The 23,260-nt window shown below is 35.4% G+C and overlaps 5 protein-coding genes across 5 annotated transcripts; 2 read left to right on the top strand and 3 right to left on the bottom strand.

Annotated features, from left to right (window-relative positions):
* Nucleotides 1-508: 508 nt before the first annotated feature.
* On the bottom strand, nucleotides 509-6,560 carry LOC140059825 (tubulin alpha chain-like). The gene is made up of 3 exons (XM_072105758.1): nucleotides 6,363-6,560; nucleotides 2,157-2,376; nucleotides 509-2,000 (listed from the first exon to the last, which is right to left on the bottom strand). Exons 1-3 carry the CDS (start codon nucleotides 6,363-6,365, stop codon nucleotides 877-879), a joined length of 1,347 nt encoding a protein of 448 aa, XP_071961859.1. The 5' UTR covers nucleotides 6,366-6,560; the 3' UTR covers nucleotides 509-876.
* Nucleotides 6,561-8,459: 1,899 nt separating this feature from the next.
* Nucleotides 8,460-9,562, top strand: LOC140060726 (uncharacterized). The gene is made up of 2 exons (XM_072107060.1): nucleotides 8,460-8,526; nucleotides 8,829-9,562. Exon 2 carries the CDS (start codon nucleotides 8,863-8,865, stop codon nucleotides 9,448-9,450), a length of 588 nt encoding a protein of 195 aa, XP_071963161.1. The 5' UTR covers nucleotides 8,460-8,526; nucleotides 8,829-8,862; the 3' UTR covers nucleotides 9,451-9,562.
* Nucleotides 9,563-10,746: 1,184 nt separating this feature from the next.
* On the bottom strand, nucleotides 10,747-14,660 carry LOC140060216 (rRNA-processing protein FCF1 homolog). Its single transcript, XM_072106336.1, has 6 exons — nucleotides 14,577-14,660; nucleotides 13,948-14,015; nucleotides 13,536-13,771; nucleotides 13,124-13,284; nucleotides 12,244-12,338; nucleotides 10,747-11,963 (listed from the first exon to the last, which is right to left on the bottom strand). The coding sequence occupies exons 1-6, from the start codon at nucleotides 14,655-14,657 to the stop codon at nucleotides 11,915-11,917; spliced, it is 690 nt and encodes a 229-aa protein (XP_071962437.1). The 5' UTR covers nucleotides 14,658-14,660; the 3' UTR covers nucleotides 10,747-11,914.
* A 268-nt stretch (nucleotides 14,661-14,928) lies between these two features.
* Nucleotides 14,929-19,941, bottom strand: LOC140060091 (uncharacterized). The gene is made up of 7 exons (XM_072106158.1): nucleotides 19,856-19,941; nucleotides 19,248-19,320; nucleotides 18,724-18,817; nucleotides 17,916-18,053; nucleotides 16,978-17,074; nucleotides 16,017-16,093; nucleotides 14,929-15,862 (listed from the first exon to the last, which is right to left on the bottom strand). Exons 1-7 carry the CDS (start codon nucleotides 19,895-19,897, stop codon nucleotides 15,661-15,663), a joined length of 723 nt encoding a protein of 240 aa, XP_071962259.1. The 5' UTR covers nucleotides 19,898-19,941; the 3' UTR covers nucleotides 14,929-15,660.
* Nucleotides 19,942-19,999: 58 nt separating this feature from the next.
* On the top strand, nucleotides 20,000-23,005 carry LOC140060092 (uncharacterized). The gene is made up of 6 exons (XM_072106159.1): nucleotides 20,000-20,144; nucleotides 20,460-20,578; nucleotides 20,943-21,037; nucleotides 21,173-21,262; nucleotides 22,008-22,128; nucleotides 22,611-23,005. The coding sequence occupies exons 1-6, from the start codon at nucleotides 20,085-20,087 to the stop codon at nucleotides 22,780-22,782; spliced, it is 657 nt and encodes a 218-aa protein (XP_071962260.1). The 5' UTR covers nucleotides 20,000-20,084; the 3' UTR covers nucleotides 22,783-23,005.
* Nucleotides 23,006-23,260: the final 255 nt, after the last annotated feature.

Genomic DNA, 23,260 nt, shown 5'->3' with positions numbered 1-23,260 from the left:
CCATGGAGTAAATTACTCCATGATTCAACATTTACCCCCAATCATGTCGATGGTATAAGAATAGCACATCTAATATTGATGTAGACTTCATTAACAAATGAAGTTGTTAAATTTCTATGTTTCAGAAACTGTGTGATCTTTGGTTTAATCGGTGACGATATAGAGGGCGCTGGTTACATTCATACCAAGGCTTGATGTGGCTGTCGTATTAATACATTTTCTTCTTTTCTTTGAAATATCAAATATGAAACGTATGCTAGGTTTTACTGTATTATATACGTGTCGTCACTTAGAAGAACATGCTTTTCAAATATTTATTTTTCCTCTATGGTGACACCGGCCGCCTAGGCTACGAATAGACACGTTGATGGTGTCCGATCGTTTGCATGTGCGCGCGTTAACTTACAATCAAATTCACTCGCTGTACCGTTCTAATGTTGATGACAAAATATTTATAATTGTTATTCGGCGTTATTTAGTCTACAATCATAACAAAAATGAACAAACATTTCCAGCAAAGATATCGTTTTATTTAAAGAGATGTAGGTATAATGAACAGAGACCTATTTCGTAGAGGGACTTTATTACATTTTAGCCTGAGAAGAATACATTTGAAAAGCTCAGAATCAAAAACAGTAACTATTAAAACTATTTGCTGCTGGGAACGTTTAAAGGAAGAAAAAGAATTATCCAGCATTGTCATTTTAAATATAAACTAAGTAATGTATTATCGGTTTTAACGAAAAAAAAAAATTAATTTGTCGTTTATTATAAATAGAAAGGGCTTTGTCTTTATATTTATATGTTACCAATTGCGTGAATTAGGATTGTAAGGTAGAGATGAAAGCACTTGGAAGCAGATCATATTTTATGAGCTTAATACTCATCGTTGTCATCGTCTGGGCTAGTAGAGTCTACGCCGACCTCTTCGTAGTCTTTCTCCAGAGCTGCCAGATCTTCACGAGCCTCGGAGAACTCTCCTTCTTCCATACCTTCACCAACGTACCAATGTACAAAGGCACGCTTAGCGTACATCAGATCGAACTTGTGATCAAGTCGGGCCCATGCCTCGGCGATGGCTGTGGTGTTGGTCAACATACACACGGCGCGTTGTACCTTAGCCAAGTCGCCTCCTGGTACAACCGTCGGAGCCTGGTAGTTGATACCAACCTTGAAACCAGTTGGACACCAATCGACGAACTGGATTGATCTCTTGGTCTTGATGGTAGCAATGGCTGCGTTGACATCCTTTGGCACGACGTCACCACGATACAAGAGACAACAAGCCATGTACTTGCCATGACGTGGGTCACATTTCACCATCTGGTTCTGTGGCTCAAAACAAGCGGTTGTAATCTCAGCAACAGACAGCTGTTCATGGTAGGCCTTTTCGGCTGACGTCACTGGTGCGTAAGTTGCCAGAGGGAAGTGAATACGTGGGTACGGTACCAAGTTGGTTTGGAATTCAGTCAGATCGACATTGAGTGCGCCGTCAAATCGGAGTGAGGCGGTAATTGACGAGATTATCTGTCCAATAAGACGGTTCAAGTTGGTGTAAGATGGTCGTTCGATGTCAAGATTTCGGCGACAGATATCATAGATAGCTTCATTATCTACCATGAATGCACAGTCAGAGTGCTCGAGGGTGGTATGGGTTGTTAAGATGGAATTGTAAGGCTCAACCACAGCTGAAGATATCTGAGGTGCCGGGTAAACGGCAAATTCCAACTTGGAACGTTTGCCATAATCGACTGAAAGACGTTCCATCAGCAGGGATGTAAATCCGGACCCAGTACCACCACCGAAGCTGTGGAAGATCAAGAATCCTTGAAGTCCGGTGCAATTGTCTGCCAGCTTACGGATTCTGTCCAATACGCTATCAATGTGCTCCTTTCCCACGGTGTAGTGACCTCTAGCGTAGTTGTTGGCAGCATCCTCCTTTCCGGTAATCATCTGCTCTGGATGGAAGAGGTTACGGTATATACCACATCGAACCTCATCTGAAAGAGCAAACGTTGTAAGTTAGTATTATACAATATACAAAACAAATACTTTTACTCATCAAATCACAGTAAAAAATAATATGTACAATGTAAATTTCTATAGCTTATTATTTTGTTATACTGAATACCGAATGTTACTGAACAGATTCGTACCAATAACGGTAGGTTCCAAATCGATGAAGACGGCCCTGGGCACATGTTTGCCGGCACCACTCTCCGAGAAGAACGTGCCGAACGACTCGTCGGAATTGCTCTGCCTGTCATCGGCGATGTGACCGTCTGGGCTGATGTTATGTTCGTTACAATACAACTCCCAACAGGATTGGCCGATCTGGCAACCAGCCTGGCCAATGTGTACTGAGATACATTCACGCTGGAAACAAATAATAACAACTGGGTAAATATACTTCTACTTATTTCTTTCCCTTTTAAAGGGAATGTATGTATAATGTTTAACACGGTACACGTTTGATAGAAACATAACGGCTTTAGAAATAGTATGCATAAACCTTTCATATAAATTTTACTTGGCACACTAAATATAAAGTAATATTTATATTAAGGCTGCCGACCTATATACAAATAAAGGCTTCCCTCTCAGGAGAGTTGGAATTGATAAATACTGTACATACTTTTTTTTTCCAGTGGTCTAAAAGGCCGGGTTACGAGAATATGGAGGGGGGATGGATTGGGTTTTAAGTTGGATACCGTGTACCCTATTTATTTAACATGATTTGGAAATTGAACTCGGAAAAGAAGTACCGTAGCAATGCAACGATTTGACTAAAAATTTTATATTTAATTTGCCTAAACACAGCATAGGCTTATACAACAAAAAGGAACTTTAGTTCAATGCATCGACTGGTTTACCGACCGGGCAGTGGTTTACGGGTAAATTAAAAACAATAGATATAAAACAGGATGGCGGAAAAAATTAAGAGTAGGCCTATTAAACCGAACAAATGCAATCACTACAATATTCACAAACTGCAGAAAAAGTATTATCTCCACAAAAAAAATCACATTCGTTTAACGTCTAATTGATGTATAAATTCATTAGGACATGAAACAGAGAGCTTGGCAAAAGGTACATGTCACGTAAAACGTGACAATAGCTGTCAGCAAAACGTGCCGATAGCTAGCTGACGGTCGGATATATTTACGATTTTTTTTACATTAGACATGAAATACGAGGTGTTGTTCATATTGTATATAAAAAAAAACCCTTGTCACTGGTAAAACATTAAATGTTTGTTATGTTTGTCCCCATAAAACTAATGTAATTAGTAGTCCAATAGATAAAGTCTGTATTTGTTTTCTTTTTTTATGTTAGTCAACTAGTCGACGTTTCGATTTTTGTCTGAAAGTTTGCAAGCTCAAGTAGTATACGTATGTGCCAAAATATTTTTCATCTATCTTTTCACTAATATTAGGCAAAAACTCCGCGTGGAACTCGATAAACACCTACAACCAAATTCGAAATATCAACGGTAAAAAATGTGTTTCTAAATACTTCATGCAACGACATTTTTTAGCACCCTTTCGTCATATTTTTGCAGCTGGCTATCGCTACACCTGGTAAATAGTAGTCTATCATAAACCACCAACTTGTGGACTCTCTCGTGGTTTTTATGTGTCAAAGTTTGCAATTCATTTCAATAATCTATAGCTTAATTTGTTGGAGAAAAAACCGAAATAGTTGTACATTTATAGACATTTTTACGATAATTATGAACATAAATTACTTCGCTTGTAAATAGGCTTTAAAATTTGCCTTTAAGGGGTGTCGTAAATGCCGTTCTATTTCTTAAGGAATAACATGTCTGTTCAATATTGATAACATATTGACATTAACAGCAATTTATTTTAAATTCAACGGTTTTCGTTCGTCTATAGGTGTCTCTAAAAAGGGGTCTAGTAGGGCCCTAGTTAACATCAAACATGATAAATAATATGTTCTGATAATGTACACTATTTTAACTGCACTCATAACAGAGGTAAAAATTGAGATTATTGAAAATGTTTGATACGAAAAACCCGCAAATTTCGGCGAATTTGGGAGTAAGTAAGTTAGGCTCAGATACACTGCCAGTTAAAAATCCATACACTACCGATAAAAAAGTATTATTTTCGTTATTAGGCCTACGTTAAAATTTCTATAAGAACATAGAGGATAATATATAAAAGATAGTGAGTTTGTACGGTTGTCGATGTTGTTTGATTTTTTTTGGGATAATAGATTTTCACTGCTAACCTCTGATTGGTCGAAATTCCTTAAGCTTTAATTGGGTCTGTGACAAAAGCACGCTCGATAAACACTTAAATTAGCAATCATAATAATGAATACAATCATAATAATATTATATATTTCCATCTCACGGTATGCGCACAAGCCAACTTGAATCAACTTAAGCTCTGTCTACACTATCAAACTATTTTTGCAAACAAGTGTGATGTGCCCATATATGATGATGATGTCATACCACTACCATATTTGACCATATCACTACAATATTTGGCCACATCACACTTTTTTGTCAAACTAGTTTGAATGTGTAGACAGAGCTTTAATAAACCCGCCGTAACCTAATATACAAAGTTTCCAGTCGGGTGTACAGGCGTCTAATTACACGATTTCATACGCATGTTTTTAGTTTAAACCTATTGGAAAATTGACTTGTTCATTTTTGTCACTCATCCAGTTAACTTCAGAATTTAATACGCCGGTAATAATAAATACGAGTCGGAACGAATATCAAAAATCTTTTATTAAAGACACTGCATCAATTTACGCGTAATAACGTGTGGATTGGATTGTTTTCGTAAATACAGTTTATTCTGGCGGTAATTTGTGTATATTTTCTAAGATACCTGAATGACCGTGAACTGCGGTCTTGTTTTGGGTTCATCAAATTCAGTATTATCATTGTTAATTAAACTTGTTTACAGATCGTGATCAGATTCATTTCTAAATATTCTCATAGAAAATTACCGAGGTTCGAAAATAAGCTCACTAGGCCTAATTTAAACCATTGAGGTCGTAACAGATTTTACTTTATAGTTTTAATACGTTTTTAACTCGATCGTGTTACTATTCTATCATAAGTTTTAATTCGCCAAAACTACGTTATTAGTTAATCAGTATTTAGGTATTCCGACCCGTTTCGTTCCAACGAATTCAAATACAAATTCTTTTTATTCATGTTTAACGAATAATCAACTTTATAGTACACGCACTGTATGGGCCTCAATCAATGGTTGAAAAGGAATACTATCCGCGTAAAGATTTTGGTTTGAATCCCAAACAATGTACACATCACATAGCAGGGTACACAATGCATGGATATATACATTACACGTTATAATAAATAGTATAGCAGCATAAAACATTCGCTGTTAGATTAATGTTATGTAATTTCTGGCGGTTTTCTAGTTTTATTTGAAAGCTAATATACTGCAATGTATTTGAAATGTGTAAAGTGTTCGTTAGATTATCCGGGAGATTGTTTATAGTGCATCCATGTTCCTTCTGTACATATTAATCATGTTTAAATATGCTACATCGCTAACATTATCCTTTTCACACAATAATGTAAAGTACTGCATAATATTCAGAATACACGAGCCGGTAATCTGCCTAAAGCTTGGTTCCCACTAGAACGTAACGCAAGGACGTAAACGCAACGCAAGCGTTTTAACCAATGACAAGCGAAGTTATAGACAGTTAGCAATCACAAGCGAATAAGCCATCGCTTGTGATTGGTCAATTCACTTGCGTTGCGTTACGTCCTTGTGTTGCGTCGCTAGTGGGAACCACGCTTTAAAGACAATTTACACAGACGAGCGGTAACGGCCAGCAGAAACCACGTAGCTTGTCCCACGTAGAATCTGTATCTATCCTGAGCGGAACCCGATCGTCCACTCCGCGTTGTGTGAAATGGTCATAAGGAATAACATAGATTCTATATTTTTATTACCATTACCGCTCGTCTATTGGCCTTATTTACCACAATTACCCTCTTCTAGTGGTTATAGTATGGACCTATACATTTTATAGGTCCATGGTTCTAGCTAGCTCAAGCCTTGCATAGCTTTCCACTATTGTATGGAAAATAAAATTACATTATATTCCCATGTTTTATTTACAAACAATATTTAAATTATTTTTAGGTATTTTAAAGATAGAAAAACTAAATAATAGGCCTAATCTAGTTTATTTAATTTTTTATTGTTCTACATAAAATAAATAAAAGATCAAGACAAAAAGTCTTTGTTTATGTGTGGAATCTCAATTTAAATATATACAAATATATATTTTTTACGCACGAAAATTATTGGAAAAAAATGACATGAACTTACCATTTTTATTGATGATGATGATTACACACAGATAACAAAGTCTCAAAGATGAGAGAGTGGCACTCACGGGTTGCGATATGACGACGCGGAGGTGAGATACGGAATGACGGGCGCTAGAGCGAACCCAGCCTTTTAAATTCAACCTGTGCCTCCTACTCGCGACAGCTGTGCACCAGAACACCGTGTTTCACTTGTCTATGGCTGGCTACCTCCCTCCATCTGGTGCGTATGGCTACCGCTACGCATCCTAATCGTTCATTCATGCAGTTTAACAGAATAACCAGATGAATGATGATGCTACCATATTTGGAATACGATGAGTAATCTGCCATGAACATAGAGATTCGAAACTCTTCTCCCATATCACGGAACTGCACATTCCGAACAGAAAAAAAAATACTTAACGATTGAAAGTAATGTACTTGTCACTTTTACGAATTTATAGTTTAAATGCTGCGAGGTTGATCAGTTTCGCTACTATATATCTATTTTGACGTACGAGCGTTTATTACGCGCGCCATGTTGAAAACGGAAATGCTCAAGGATTTCTCAAAAGAAAACGTTGTAGAACATTTTAAGCAAAGCTCTGTTTACACTATCAAACATTATGTGACAACATGTGAGGTGCTCATCATGGACATGATGATATCATATCACTACCATGTTTGGGCGCATCACTACCGTATTGGACACATCACACTTTTTTGTCGAACCAAGTTTTAGCTTTTGGTGAAGAAATTACAGTTTGTAATACATAATATAAAAACATTTTACTTAAATCATGTTTATGGAATGTCCTTGTCAAAACTAGTTTACGTGTGTATTACAAAATGAATAGAGATGCTTTATTAATCATTATCTAACATAATGCGGCAAATAATGTGAAATGAATTATTAGAATGTCAGGCAAACCAACATTACGGTTCGTAAATACACATTTTAATCTCACTATAATAACAAATCACATGTATGTAAGGAGATAAGGTGATTTTTAACTATAACCACCGTTACGGTGATACTTTCAGGACCCAACAAAGTCCCCCATAGTAGGGCTTTTTTCTTAAATAGGCCATAGTGTTAAAACATAATATTTTCTCTCGTTCGATTCGCATTAACGTGTACCCTTAATCTAGGGGTTGGAAGCAGTGTTTAAAAATATATTTCAAGTAGTTTTTCGCGTTTTGCAGGAAAGCGTCTTTTAGATATTGGCTATAATATAGTGTAAAAACATACATATTTTCAGTGCTGTATCACCACATACTCTTTCCGAAGTGTCAAAGGAATATTTGGTAATACACCATCTCATTAATATCACATGTGGTGCCTGTATCATTGAGTTACTACTAGATACACGGGAAACACATATGATGATGTATTACCAAATACATGCGATTCTCAATACTCGGGGTACGTACGGCGGCCGAGGCACAAGATCAATTCAACTGTACAAACGAAATTATAATTCATTTCATACCTTTCGTGGATTCATCTGTGAAATCCCAATCGCTACTCAAGCGATGTATTTAATCAGCCGTCACTTGGCGTACCTGTTGATATGATTATGCAATGAGTTTGTTTCGTAGTGTTGCTCAAGTGTGGTTTTTTTTCGATGCACAGACAAACACAGATTGTAGGCCTGAGACTAGGACACTTTCTTTTAAAAACACATTTGAATAGGCTTAAACATTTGACATTTAATTTACCTTCCCACCCCGCTCACATTCCAATTCAATATAGGTCTCGATTATATTAAAAACCATGTTTCATTTGATAAGTTTTAAGTTACACTTTCCAACTTGTTTTCCGTTTCACGGAAACGGAACGGAAGACAGTGCCGTGTAAACCCTAATGGAAAATCATATAACAAAGAACTACATAAATTGAACCGCACGGTTCTCCGTTCCGTGAAATGGAACAAGTGTGAGCTTTAACTTATATACTATTAATATTAGATTAATTGTTTTATTAGAAAAGATTTGAGTTTGCCTGCTTAATCTTTGATTGCGTCATTTTGTTGCGCACGTCCAATTGAATTTGGCGCACAGGGCGGCGTACACGGAACACATTCGATCGCGCGGACGCATCGAACTCTGTTTTTGTATTTTAAGCACATTTAAAAACAGAAAATTACTTGAATAAATAATATTTTACAGAAATTGTTCTGGTAAGTATTGTTAATTTATCTACAAAAACTAAATTCAAAGAAAAATTACTGAAGAAAATTACAATGCTGGATCTTCTCAGTAGTTAAAACAATATTAGCCTGGTAAAAGCCAACAAACGAAGTAGGCCCAGGCCTAGGCCTATAGCTAATTTAAAAAAAAAAATGCTATTTCTTTGTAGGCCTAATGGCTAAATAACAGTTGTTAATGGACCGAGACTAGGCGCCTAGATAGGTCCTAGCCAAGTAGTATGCTTACAAATCCATTTTGTTTTCAACTGTTTGATGATTTTTGTCTTTTGTAGAATTTTACTCCATTCTTCCATATATCGTTATAAAATGGGAAACGCAGTAGGTATTCGTAAAAAACAAAAGACCACGACCTACGCGGATTCTCAAGTGACAAGGGTAAAGACTGAAGACCAACCGGTAGAAAATACCCAGAATGCAGGCCTAGAAAAAGAATGCAAGCCAACAGAATGCAAGCCAGTGGCAGAAGAATGCAACCAAGTGGTAAAAGAATGCAAGCCAGTGGCAGAAGAATGCAAGCCAGTGGCAGACGAATGTAAGGCAGAAGAACGCAAGGTCAAGGAGGCAGAAAAAGGCAAAGAGGAAACCACACATGCCACTGAAACAAAATCCGAATCAAAGGAAGTCAAGACCTCAGCTGAAGAACCAACACAAAACAAAGGGAAAGGAGAGGACCGAAAAGTGAAGAAGAAAAACAAGAAAAAGAAAGACAAGAAGGAAAGTGATAACACTAAAATCGTCGTTCGAGGAACTGGTGAAAAGGTTGGCCTAGTCGTCACAGAGCCGACGACGACCGAGTCCGATACACATGACTTGCTACGGATCGTGAATCCACTCGACGATTATAAGGGATATCTGTCACCATTGCCGATCTCTCGACCACAAGAAAAAATCTAGCCTATTACTTTAAAGCGAAACAATGTGCTATTTCAAAATCTAATTACAGTATTACGCAATGTCGTCACTACGCAGATAAATAATAAGAGAAATTATATCAATTTATTCCGCAATAAAGTTATATATTTATGAACAAATTAGTACATAATGTTTTTTTCGTGTGAAAATAAGAAAACGTTTGAGAAAACAATGAGAATGACGATGGGTAGGTACATTTTCAGTACAGACGTATCAGTCGGCGGAAGCGATTTCAATCGCATCTTCTTTTTACGACAACAATTTGGAAAACTCAACGTAGTATTTTATTCATCTCGGATATAATTAAAAATCGTAGAAATCTTGCGTTGCGCGAGATCTAGACGCAGTTGAGAAAATGCGTTTTCTTATACTTGTAAATAAAATGAAATTAGATAACTTAAATCCACTTCATGAGAAATGTATGCGGAGCGGAAGTTTTCGATTAATCGTAAACAATGAAAAATTGTATCAATCGGTTTTTTGTGAAATATTCTAGCGTCGATAACATTGCGTTTTCATCCACGAGATCTTTCGGATGTAATGTTAATTTGTATGCGTGTCAAATGAATTCGTCAGATATCCTGACGCAAGCTACTTCACAGTAATTCCAACAATTAGGCCTATATCATAGTTAAGCTAAATTTCACACGATGTTCCATAATATTTACAAAACGGCGCCGTCTGAATGTAGCTAGTCAGCACAATTTTAGGCGGAGTTTTCGATTAATCGACGACATTAACAAATTAATTTCATAATAATATTGTTAATAAAGTCGCAGTTATCCTCATAGTTAGGCAACATTTACACGATATATTCCATCTGAATGTAGATAGTTAGCACATTTTTACATAGATACTGTCATGTGCTCTACTATAAAAAGTTAACCATGATCGATTAAAAAAATATTAATGAGCATATCATGGCTTGAAAACCACTATAAATTATTACAGCAATTTCTGTTGAATCTTTCATTCGGGGATATAACCTTGTACATATTGGCATAAAACATTGCCTTGAGGTCAACTAGTTAAAACGGGAGCTTAATATTGCAAACGCTAAAGTACGCTAGGATAAGTTTTAAACGAATATACTTAATCGCTTAAAGAAGACCGATGATCAAAATAGAACATATGGTTGACCGCTTGAGCACACTATTTGAGGTTAGAGAGGGGACGCAGGAAACGTCAATAGTGTGAACACAGCGAAATGTACAAAAAAAAATTTGTTATAACACTGAGAAATATTACAGTACATTGTACAAACAAAATATGTTTTGTATATACGTTTAATTTTCCTCCGTTTAAATTAGTTATTCAATAAAAATAAAAGAAATGTAATTTATTTTATTAAAATGCGGATTAATCTCAGAAGTATGCTACAAAAAATAAATAATGCCGGCGGTCGTAAAAATTGTTTAATATAGTGTGAATCCAGGTTTCTCAGCATCGTTCCAGTCAGCTAAAAGTGGGTTCACACTTCCCAAGATGGTTTTGTGAAAACCGTAAGTGTGTGTAACTGTGCCAAAGTCCACATTCTCAGTTGATCATCAACAGCTTTAAAACCACGATGTATTTTATGTGTCCAACAGCGTTTATCATGCTATTATTGAGCATAATATTTCATTTTTATGTAAATCTATAAGAGCGTTGATCATGCTTTTTTCAAGCATGTAAATTCGTGCAAAGTTACAACATCATGAACCATCATGTTAACTCAAGTTAAAGTTCAGCCTAAGTTAACCAATCTTTTTTTTTACAAAAAAGAACACTGCATACAGTACGCGCACAATTGTAGTAGCTCATTTCATTGAGTATTTTTAGTGTTTTCATGCAACAGTGAACAGCATTTGCATAAATAATAACGATTTTATATAAAAAAACGATAACAGTTTTTCTTGGTCATGATCAACTTGATCATGATTAACTCCTTCAAGATCAACTTGATCATGATTAACTCCTTAAGGATCAACTTGATCATTATTAACTCCTTCAAGATCAACTTGATCATGATTAACTCCCTCAAGATCAACTTAATGATGATTAACTACCTTATGATCAACTTGATCATGAGTACCTCCTTCATGTGACCATGAGTAACTTCATGTGATCAACTTGATCATGAGTAACTCCTTCATGTGATCATGAGTAACTCCTTCATATGATCAACTTGATCATGAGTAACTCCTTCATGTGATAAATTTTATCATTAGTAACTCACTCATGATCAACTTTGTTTTTAATCTGATCACTGTTCTGAACACGCTGATAAAATTCCTTAAAAACATAGTTATATTGTATTCATTTTAATCAAATGAATGGAGAAATTGGTTCCAGCAAGTAAGCTACACATCACAATTGATAGTAATTGCAACCCCCTTCCAAAACTGTGCAAAAAACCAAGTATGAAATACCAGCTTTACCGTAATAGAATATCCTTGTAACATCATCACACTTTGGGTGCTCCAAACGCATCTGGCATGCGTTCTATTGTGAATCTGTAATAAAAAAAATATATATATATATATTCTGTACCTGTGGCCATACTTACTAATCACACTTGAGTGGAATACTTCCCTTAAATACAAAGTATTTCACTAAAGCTCTGTCTACACTAACTTTATGTGACAAAAAAATGTGCCCAGATATGGACATGATGATGTCATAGCACTACCACTTTTGAGAATATTACTACCATATTTGGACACATCACACTTTTTTTTTTCTAGTTTGATAGTGTAGACAGAGCTTTCAATAAATATGCAAGGTACAACATACCTGTGTTGAGACATGTACATGATAGGCACTCCTGGTACTTTACGAATTCTTCTTTTTAAATCTCTATCACAAGTTGCAACTATATAACATTTATGCTGCGGAGTATAGAAGAAAAAAAGGATTGTTAAATAATACAACTTACTGTCAAAATATTATAATGTAAATCCCAAATTCTGCTCCCTTTTATTAAATTTACTATATAGTATCATTGCATGAAAATAAAACATGCTTCCTGACTAATTTTTTTATATTGCTGGAAAGTCTGGAATTATAGAAACATTTATACAAATTATGGGAGAGTTTCATGGAATCTCTGTATTGGGAGAATTGATTAAAATAGAACACTTTTGAATTACGACCTAGGAACTGGTAGTACGTCATGTTAATTCATACAGGAACATTTTGGAGGGCTTCCTCGCTCAATTCCTTGGCATAGTTTTGGTACTTTCTAGGTACTGATGACATATAGGTAGATTCTATGTCGTTGGAAATCAAAAGCTCCCTTTAAATATAATTTTAATAATCTCTTAAAAGAGATGGTGGGGTTTTGAGTAGGCACATCTTTACATAAACAGGTGAAAACAATGCACACTGTATGTGTCATATAAAACAAAAAGTAGGGTCCATCAATTCTTCATGTTTCCATAACTACATGCAAAATAGGGGTTTTACCAGTGGTGTAAAGGGCCAAAGCAAGGCAGTTGCATTGAAGCTACTCATGCACTGGAGCCCCTGGGTTTAGCCAGTGAGCGCTCATCGCCGTTACACAACTGGGTTTTACTTTGCTATACATTTTGGATTGACAGTCCTACTTCCGGTACAACAATGAACCAAAAACTCTGGGTACTTTTTACCAAGGTGTGATGTGAAAATGACTAACCTGTGTTACTCGCTGTACAATACAATCATCTGCGTATGTTCCCGAGTGTAAACATGGCAGCCTATCAAATCTTTTGTCTTTAGCTGATCTAAGTGCTACATTATATTTCCTTCCAAGTTTTTCTAATTCTGCCATTACACAGTCAGTAATACATGGTATACCTGGAAGGTAGAAGATATATACTGTATCTTATTTTTTTAAATCTAAAGCAGGTGTGTTATAAAAAACCAGTAAAGAATGTTTTATATTTGATGAATAGATAAATAATAATATTTCAACTAATATTCTTCCATTTCACCTCATAAACATTCATAATTTACTGTATTGTACATAATCAGTATTTAAGCTTTTTAACAAGTAAAAGTACTGTACAACTGGTTAATTCCATTGATCGAGCTGAATAAATACTTACATTTTGCATAAAGACAGTCCATCATGCCTTGTACTAAATCTATTTTATTCTTTATTGCAAAATTGATAAAGTTTGTATCAACAATGACATAGTATGGTGGACCAAGTTGCGTGTTGTACTTGAAAAATAAAGCGGACGAGTATTGAGGAACCTCTTTGGGTACAATCTTTTTCTCTTTTTCCTCTTTCCATTTTGGAACAGGTTTGGGTTTTTGTTTGTTCTTATCTGTGTCTTTTCTAAATTGGAAAAAAATACAGTGTTACAGTAAAAATAATACTCTTTATTATTTGATAATACACAATGTATACATGAAATTTTCACCGAAAAAAAAAAATAAATTGTACCACTAAACAAACTAGTGAACCATACAAAAACATAATTAATTTTAATTAATGTCACAATTTTCACTCACATTCTTGAGTCCTTCAGTGAAATCATTCGTTTCATTGTTGCAAACTTTTTGGTTCTTTTGTCTTTGCCCTTCAATAAAACAAAAGAAAATTCATTATATGAATATCAGTATAAAGTAAACTACTGCTGTACACTGACCATAAACATTGAATTAACATTTTACATTAAAGATTTTAAATACAATTAAATCAATCAAATCCACACAAACAAAAATGGCAAAAAAGCTAACTAGTAAAGCTGGTCTAGAAAGTGCTGTTCCTCTAGTCTAGGCTTTTAGTTTAGGAGGAAAGCCATGCCACTTAGTATTAGCCACCTAGTTAGGCCTAGCTCTCCTGCCTGATAGACTAGCTATGAGTATGCTGCTACACTAACTAGCTAGGCTAGTGTCCTGTGATTGTGATACTGATAGCGACTGCCACACGGACTGTACCTCTTACTACTAGGCCTAGGCTACTAGCCTATTAGGCCTCATTACTATTATATTAGCCTAGCTAGCTAGCCTCGCTCAGTTTAGGCCTAGCTGCCATTGGGCCTATACTTGTTCATAACTGTTAATACATAAAAAATAACTATCTGGATATTAAATATACGCCAAATATAGTTAATTGTATAAAAATGACACTTTCTTACCATGTTTATTTTGGATATTTCATGCACACATGTCACAGATGTTGCGTAAAACGCGAGCATGCAGCAGCAGTTGTTGATCATCGATGATCGTCTGCCGGACAAGGGCGCCAACTATCGGTTGGAATTTGTTTTTAGACGCCTCATCAAAATCTCCGTAAATTGCTCTGTCAATCAATAACAAAACCGCCGCGATACCAAAATTTAATTCTTCTGCCGATTATTGTTTTTTGCCCGTTTTATGTTATTTTCAATATAATAGGCAGCTTTCTTTATTTTGGTAATTTATACATGAACATTAGAGAACAACAAAAACTTCTCATGATGCAAACTTTTTAGCCACTGAGTCAACAGATTGAAGTTTAAATAAAAATAATTTCTTTAATATAGCAATCAACAGACCATCTCAAAATTAAGTTTATATAATATTTTTAACGGAGTATATCAATAATACAATAGGTCATATAAGTTCATACTTATGATCAAACGTTATTGTCACGTTTTAAGTCAGTGCTACATCAGTCGTGTAACTGCCATAAGCGCTCACTGGCTAAACCCTGGGCCCAAAGCTTAAGAGGCCCCAGAGCACAAGCAGCCTCAATGAAATTTGGTTTAGCATTGGATGGCCCCTTAGGAGTGCTAAACCTGGGGGATTTGTACACAACTTACAACATACAGAAAGTTTATTTTATCACAACTAAAATAAAACAGGACCAATTTAAAATTCAACAATCATAAGCCCCATCATATGACCCTAATTTCTATTTGAAACTCAACCAAACCCTACTAAAACCTCGTAAAAGCAAACTAAAATATTATTTCATATATCTTAGGCCTATATATAGTACAGTATATAAAATCAAACAGTAAGGTATATGGATTGTATTATACCCATAATACCAAAAATCTTATTAAAACTTTAGATTCTACTTCAAACTTTAAACACATGTAGTAAAGCGATTTATTTTCTTTTTTTCTGCAGAAGTTAAACAAGTTTTTAAATGGATGATCAGCTTTTAACATTATAAAGTCAACTATGAGTTGAGGATTTTTCCCTTTTATAATTTTTTTTCCAACAATTTTCAACCTAACAATCATAGTCTTCCTCGTCTTCGTCATTTTGTTGCGTATTAAGAGAAGGTTGGTAGAAACCCATTACAAGAGAATTGTCACCATGGTTACTGTTACCACTGGGGTTTGAGGCAGTGTGGAATAAAGGATGAGGGGGCATCAATTGTGTCGGTGCTTTTTCTCTCTGTGGTGGTATTGTTTTATCTTCTCTAGCATCCCTGTGAAATAAATTAAAATCATAATATTGTAAGAATTTGAAAATCTGTACAGAGAGTAGCTAGGCTTAAAAAATGTAACGAATATAGAAAATATTACACCTGAATATTGGTGTCAAACGTGTATATTTGTAGAGGAATACGTCAGTATACTCACTGTAATCGTGAATGCTTTACTTGATTCATATTTTCTTCACTTGCCGTTGTGTCATCTTCTGATGCCTCAGAATCATCCTACAGTAAAAATACAACATTAGAAAATATATATGAAGAAATTTAAATACATGTAGGCACATTCGGGAAAATGTCTGCTTAATAGGTTGGCCATAGTGTTAAAACATATATCGTCCCTTGTTTGTTTCCAAGAAAATGTCTTCTTAATAGGGGTATCCTCTGAATAGGGATGTCCTCTGGGTAGGGTTGTCCTCTGGGCAGCACTGCCTCTGGGTAGGGGTGTCCTTTGGGTAGGGTTGTCCTCTGGGTAGGGGTGTCCTCTGGGTAGGGTTGTCCTCTGAGTAGTGGTGTCCTCTGGGTAGGGTTGTCCTCTGGGTAGGGTTTCCTCTGGGTAGTGGTGTCCTTTGGGTAGGGTTGTCCTCTGGGTAGGGGTGTCCTCTGGGTAGGGGTCTCCTCTGGGTAGGGTTTCCTCTGGGTAGTGGTGTCCTTTGGGTAGGGTTGTCCTCTGGGTAGGGGTGTCCTCTGGGTAGTGGTGTCCTCTGGGTAGGGTTGTCCTCTGGGTAGGGTTGTCCTCTGGGTAGGGGTGTCCTCTGGGTAGGGGTTTCCTCTGGGTAGGGGTGTCCTCTGGGTAGGGTGTCCTCTGGGTAGGGTGTCCTCTGGGTAGGGGTGTCCTCTGGGTAGGGGTGTCCTCTGGGTAGGGGTTTCCTCTTGGTAGGGTTGTCCTCTGGGTAGGGGTTTTCTCTTGGTAGGGGTGTCAAAGAGAGGGGTTCTACTGGAAAAATGTAATTGAATCTTAAGATGATACAATTGGTTTTTTTTTTGTGTACTGACAACAAGATTGGAAAAATTTGTACTTTTTTAGCAATAGATGGTAGTATGAACTAAGCAATAAAGGAAGTGGACTTTAGTGAAAGCTAGAACAATTCATGCTCTTTTAATCTTACCTCAGAAAATGATACTTCTTCCGATGATTGGCGATATGTTTTACTGCTTGTTCCAACATTTGCTAGTGCCTGTGCTTTTTTTGGTGGCCGCCCTCTCCTAAAGAAAAAATAAACAACCATATAAATTGCATATGAATACATTGTTGATCTTTAATTAAACTTAATGCATTGAATAACTGGTTCAAACAAGTGGAATTGAATCCTTTATGGGGAAAGCAAGCAGTAGCAAGCATGGTCAAACAATAAAGGGCTCTATAAAGGTTCTCTGAACGTAGGAGAATGAGCTGTTAGGAGCTCATTGTACTAAGCCTCGGCATTATGTGGTAGGGTGGCCAGTTCCTTTCCACGCCGCCTTTTTCTCCCTAGTATTTTCAACCAGGTACTCATTTACAGCTGAGTGGACTGGGAGTTGTCGGGAATTGAACCCAGGTCTATCTGTATGACAGTCAAGTGTCCTAACCACTGTAAAGGGCTCTATAAAAATGTTTAAATACATAAAACTATAGAGGGCACTATTACAAAAATCTTAGGCATCAGTATCGGTAAACAAGAGGCAGGGACATGTGGAAAATAGACCTAGTGTACAGTAATAATAAAAAAAGAAGTATTGTCACCCTGAAAAGTTTTTTTTTTTTTTTTTTTTTTTGAATATGCCATTTTAATGTCAAAAAATTGAATTTTAAAAAATGATTTACCTAAAATAATTTAAAATAGTCAAATTTTTTGGAAATCCGTTTTTGGTTGGATTTAACTGTTTATTTTGTCTTTTTATGATTGAATTATTTTTTAACATTATTTTTTTATATATATAGAAGTGATTAACTTTATAAAAACTGCAAAGTAGCCTATTGAAAGTCTTTTCTTATTAATCTTCATTTTTCATGTTTTTGGCGGACAATACAAAACAAGTGTTCTATGGATCTAAATAATGACACTACCTTGCATGTTTTTGTTTTGGTTCTTGTGTGTGTGCTTCATTGCTATTCGTGTCATCTTCTTCACACGGCATGTCAGGAACCCCTTCGACAAGATCTTTCAGAAAATCAAATTTACTTTCATTTTCAATGCATTGTTTTCTACAAAGAAAAACGAATTTAAAGAAATTATACTGATACTGACATTATTTTATTGTCCATAGTATTATTTTAAAAAATGAAAATACATTTGAAACTGGCTAGAAATATAAAACAAATAGATAATACATAGATACAAATTCAGAAGATTTCAACACAATAATAATACAACACACAAATGTACTTTAAACGCGAAGTGTTATACAGATTAAAAGCATTTATCAATCTTTTTGAAAAAGAATATTTCACTGTGTAAGAGTAGTGTACTTTTTATCATGGAATCAAATCTGAGGGTTTAGATATAAAATGTAGGAGAAGAAGAAGGGAGAAATAAAGAAAGGCAATAAAAAAGAAATGAAGGAAAGAGGAGTGAAGTCAGTGGCCGTATTCACCAATATTGACACTTAGGCTAAGGGAAATTCTTTACCCTTAAAATTAAAAAAGTGAATACAATTTTTAAGGTAAATATTTAAATATTTATTGAGTTATGCGATAATATATTTAAGGGATATCTCACTTATGTGTGATTGGTGAATATGGCCATTAGAGAATGGTGTAGAATTGAGGAAGAATGGTAGAGAAGGAAAATAAAAGACAAGAAATGAATGAAAAAATGGAGGAGGAAGAAGACCAGGAAACAAAATAGAGAAGGAAGTAGAGGCAGGATACTTACATATGTGATCTAGTCATAGTTTTTGCATTTCTAGCTTTGGTTTTCTCATGCGATTTTTTCACTAATGCTTCTAAAAAAATTTCTAATGCTTTTGCTAGTTATATACAATTAAGGAAAAACATGTAAACAATACAACTGATTAACTAAATAAGATCAGCACTTCAACGTTTAGCAGTGGGCTAGTCATATTTCTGATTCCTTGACCCCCACTGATTGCACCCGATTCCCAGTGCTGTACCTCTGAAAATATTTGGTAATACAGCATCTCATGTTGTGCCTGTATCATGTTTAAAGGTTAGTTAGGTTACTACTAGACACATGGATGTGACACACATGTGATGTTGTATTACTACATTTTCCTACTGTATAATAATTCGGAAATAGATAGAATACCAAGAATCGGCTGATGATTGATTTTTGTTGTTGATGATTGTGCTGTTGATGTTTGATGAAAATTGTTGTTGATTCAATCAACTTTAGGATGATTTTAGAGATTTGATTTTATTTTTAATAGAAAAGGATACATATTAAAACTGGAACTGCTTGTGATACCTTCCCTATATCTTCATCTGTCTGCATTATTTTCTTTATCCTTGCCTAAAAAAAGAATAAAAAATACATACATCCCACCTATTTGGACTATTCGGCTGTACTACTACTAGGCCTATTTTAACTTTTAACTATATATAGCCTATAGGCCTAGTAATGTATCTATCTAGGGCTCCTTTTTTAGGCTGTCATCATATTCATATAGGCCTATATATAACATAACTTTAATTGTAAATGTTTTATGGCAACATTATTGTATGTTAATTATCAATTGTATAATACGAATGCAACATTGTCATTGGTAATAAGATGTTGATCAATTCATCATAAGCTAGGCTTAGTCTATGCAGGGAGTTGTCTAATAACAACTCCCTGGTCTAGGCTACTTCAGGTGGAAGCCACTCAACCCATCCATCAAGGCTGGGGAGACAGGCCCACCTTATTATTTATGATGAGGCCTCGGGCTGGGCCTAGCTTAGGGTGTCCACTTTAGTTATTATATTATATGTTAGGTCTAGAGAACTAACTAACCGTCAACATAAATATAAGGCACAGTTTATAAACTTCTGAAAACTACACTTACTGGGGGAAATCGGGCATTAAATTTCTTCTTTTTGCTAGGCATCTTAGTTTTGGTCTCTCATCGTTTGTCGCGTCGCGATGCTGGTGGTAGTAGTTTTTTTCGAGACAATCGACAATCGGTAGAGGGCGGTAATATAAACAAAACAAAATGTGTTTTGTGTGGGGGAATTGAAAAAAGGAGAGAAATTTCGTGTATTTTTATTGTATAAAAAAAAGCCCAATCCGTAAATATGGCAGAATTACAAACATTACAAAATACACTTCATACTCTTGGAAGTAACTTAAAAAAGGTTGGTAAAAAATTGAGAATTAGTCATTTAAAAAACGGCAGCCTAGACATATTAATTATACTAACTAGGCCTATACTATACTAGATTAGGCCTACCTCTACACCCGAACCAGAGAGAGGCAGGCAGGGAGCAAGCCACATGAGGCAGGAAAGTACTGTCAATAGGCACCACTAGCTGGGCCTACAGTATAATGGGCACGTGTTTAATTTAAATATGCAAATTAGTTTCCGAAGGAATTTTGAAAATGTGTTTATACTAGGCCTAGTATCAATATTCTCCCATTTTCCATTGTTTTTACAAATAAAATTGTTCTAGCTTCAGGACATGGAACGATTCTGCCAAACATCCAAAGAAAAATTGACGGAAGATGACATCACCAGCAATAAAAAGTGTGTCACTTCCACTGCCAGAAACAAGCTTAGTAAAGACTCACAGTAAGTGTAAGAAAATAACATAAAGTATTATGTCTTAAAGCAATAATATAACATTATTAACAACAAATTTGTAAAAATCGAGGATCGACCATGTACACAATTATTTTACTGCATATACTGCAGTAACTATATTTTGTTTTTCTTTCATCACACTATTTCTCAGAAGCTTCTTGGCGCATGTGAATAAGGTTTTTCATAATACTTATGAGCCGGTCGATTTTCTAAAAAGTTAGTGAAGCTTGCACATTGCATGATGCAATATAGCGTTTATAAAGAACTGACATTTACATTGTGCAAACAATTATTTTTGTGGTCACATTGTAAATTCCTTCAACCATATTCAATTGGCAAAATAATTTTTTAGATTTGACAAGACCTGTCTAAAGAAATTGGAACGCAATGAGCAAGAATTTGTTAGAACATCGAAAATTGAGAAAGAACAGATTCTAAAAAGAACAAGTAAGTTTCCAGCAACTAAACCACCACAATCCTGTAACATCATTTTTTAAGTAGCTAATTTAAAAACTCTTGTAATGTTTTTAAATGTCAGTTTTGTACACGGAAATTGTTTTAAAAAAATATATATATTTTCAGGTTTACAATTGGTGGTGAACACTGGTGATAATGAATACAATGCACTTGAAAAATGGAGGATAGAAATACAGAATACAGACGAGTGTACAGGTACTGTCAAATAAGGCCTTGACAAACTGTTAGTGTTGCATAAGACCAACTGACACAACTTTGAGCACTTGGCATAGTAGTAGGGTAGTTTCTAGACATATACGGGGCCATACTGCGTTGAAACACCGGTTCTCGTCAGATCACCGAAGTTAAGCAACGTTGGGCCCGGTTGCGTTCTGGATGGGAGACCGTATAGAAATCGTGGCGGGTGCTGTATATACTGGTGAGTGATGGTGTAATGGTAATATCGGACTAGCATGAGATAGGCATGGGTTCGAGGTTATCTGTACCATACTAATTGCATCCTTAGGCAAGATGCTTTACTCTCATTGCCTAATCTGGTAGGCGCTGCACTGCTGGCTGCCGTGGGTCCGTGGAGGGCCTAATCCGATTTTCCTCACTGAGGACAAATATTAATACAAAATACAAAAAATATAAAATACATAGTTGTTTTGTCAATAAATAAACATTTGCTGAAAAAATCTTTACGCATCATATCCAAAAATATATATAAATATATATATATACAGGTACAGTATATAATATATTATGTATATGTAAATCCAAAGGCAAATTACTGAAAAAAATAGCAATAGTGTGGATATCAGTGGCTGGATAAGCAAAAGGCTAAATCAAAACAATTAACAGTCAGATAAAGCATTCGGGTAAACATAAGCCCTTTATCAGTGCCCTTCATATTATATATAATTATCAATTTTAATAAAATCTTAAAATTGTTTCACAGAAACAGGTAATAGGCTGTTCTACAATTGCAGATTAGAAGAAGAACCAATTGGCATTCAAACATTGTCTTTTTCAACTAGCTACCAAGAAATTTGTGTCAATTTAACAATTTCACACAACAGGTAGTCTATTTCGTGCCTATAGCTTACCTGGATAAACCGACAATAGCCGGTGTTTCCATGGAGAGCTATGATTTGAATAGAGTAAAGTTTCCTAAAAAATCCGTATATAATGATAGAATAATCTGTCAACCATGTCCTTTATTGGGCACACTCCTCCGTACTGTACCAACCATTTCTTTTTGTAATGTTAGTATCCATGGAGGTATACAACATGTAAGCGGTGTCATTTTTTAATAAAGAGTTATGGATCTCAAAATATCTATATTCACCATGCTATTTCAGGCATAAACGAATGACCCAAATTTGTAGGTTGGCCTATAGAGTAAAACTGTGGTTAGCCGCATATACCCACATGAACAATTGTTAATAGTTCAACAAACATAAATATGACATTTTAATCATGTATGTATTTTATCTTGCACAAATTATTTTATGATTTTTCATTATTTTTTTTATTGGTGACACTTTTCTATTTCCATTAGGAATGGTCAACCTTTTAAAAATGGATTGATATATCATACCACCTCTGACCTTTATGTGACCCATCTCGAGCATGAAGCTGTTCAACATTTAACCTCTGGTGCTACTGCAACGTCATTTGTTACGAATTTCATTTGGAAATACTTTGATAAGGAACTATTTCAAATACTCTAATATATATAATATACAATAACAATTATTGTGTTTAGAATGAAATTAAATGTGCAAATAAACATTAAAAACAACTTTCAAATCTTTAGTTACTATCACGACTTCTACAAACATTTCTAATCTAAAAAAATAAAAGAATATATAATTGAATAGGTACAATATTGAATAAATTGAGTTGCAGGTTATTCAGGATTGCTTTTTTGAATCGGCTACTGGAGCAACTGGTGTCCAGGTATGAAACCCTTATAACCTGTCTAAAAAGTAGTAGTAGTGTGGGCCTACAGCGAAAAAAAAGAATTTCTAAATGATTGTCTTCCTAAAGCTCTGTCACACTATCAAAAGAAAATGTGATAAGAAAATGTGATGTGGCATATCACTGCCATATATGGACACATCACACTTTTTTTTTGTCAAACTAGTTTGATAGTGTAGACAGAGCTAAAAACTGCATTTCATAGCCACAATATTGGCACAGGTTCAA

This window comes from Antedon mediterranea, chromosome 10 (assembly GCF_964355755.1).
Source record: "Antedon mediterranea chromosome 10, ecAntMedi1.1, whole genome shotgun sequence".
In the NCBI taxonomy this organism is placed as follows: Eukaryota; Metazoa; Echinodermata; class Crinoidea; order Comatulida; family Antedonidae; genus Antedon; species Antedon mediterranea.
Note: the sequence above shows the minus strand (reverse complement) of the source record. Positions and strands in the feature narration are given on the sequence as shown.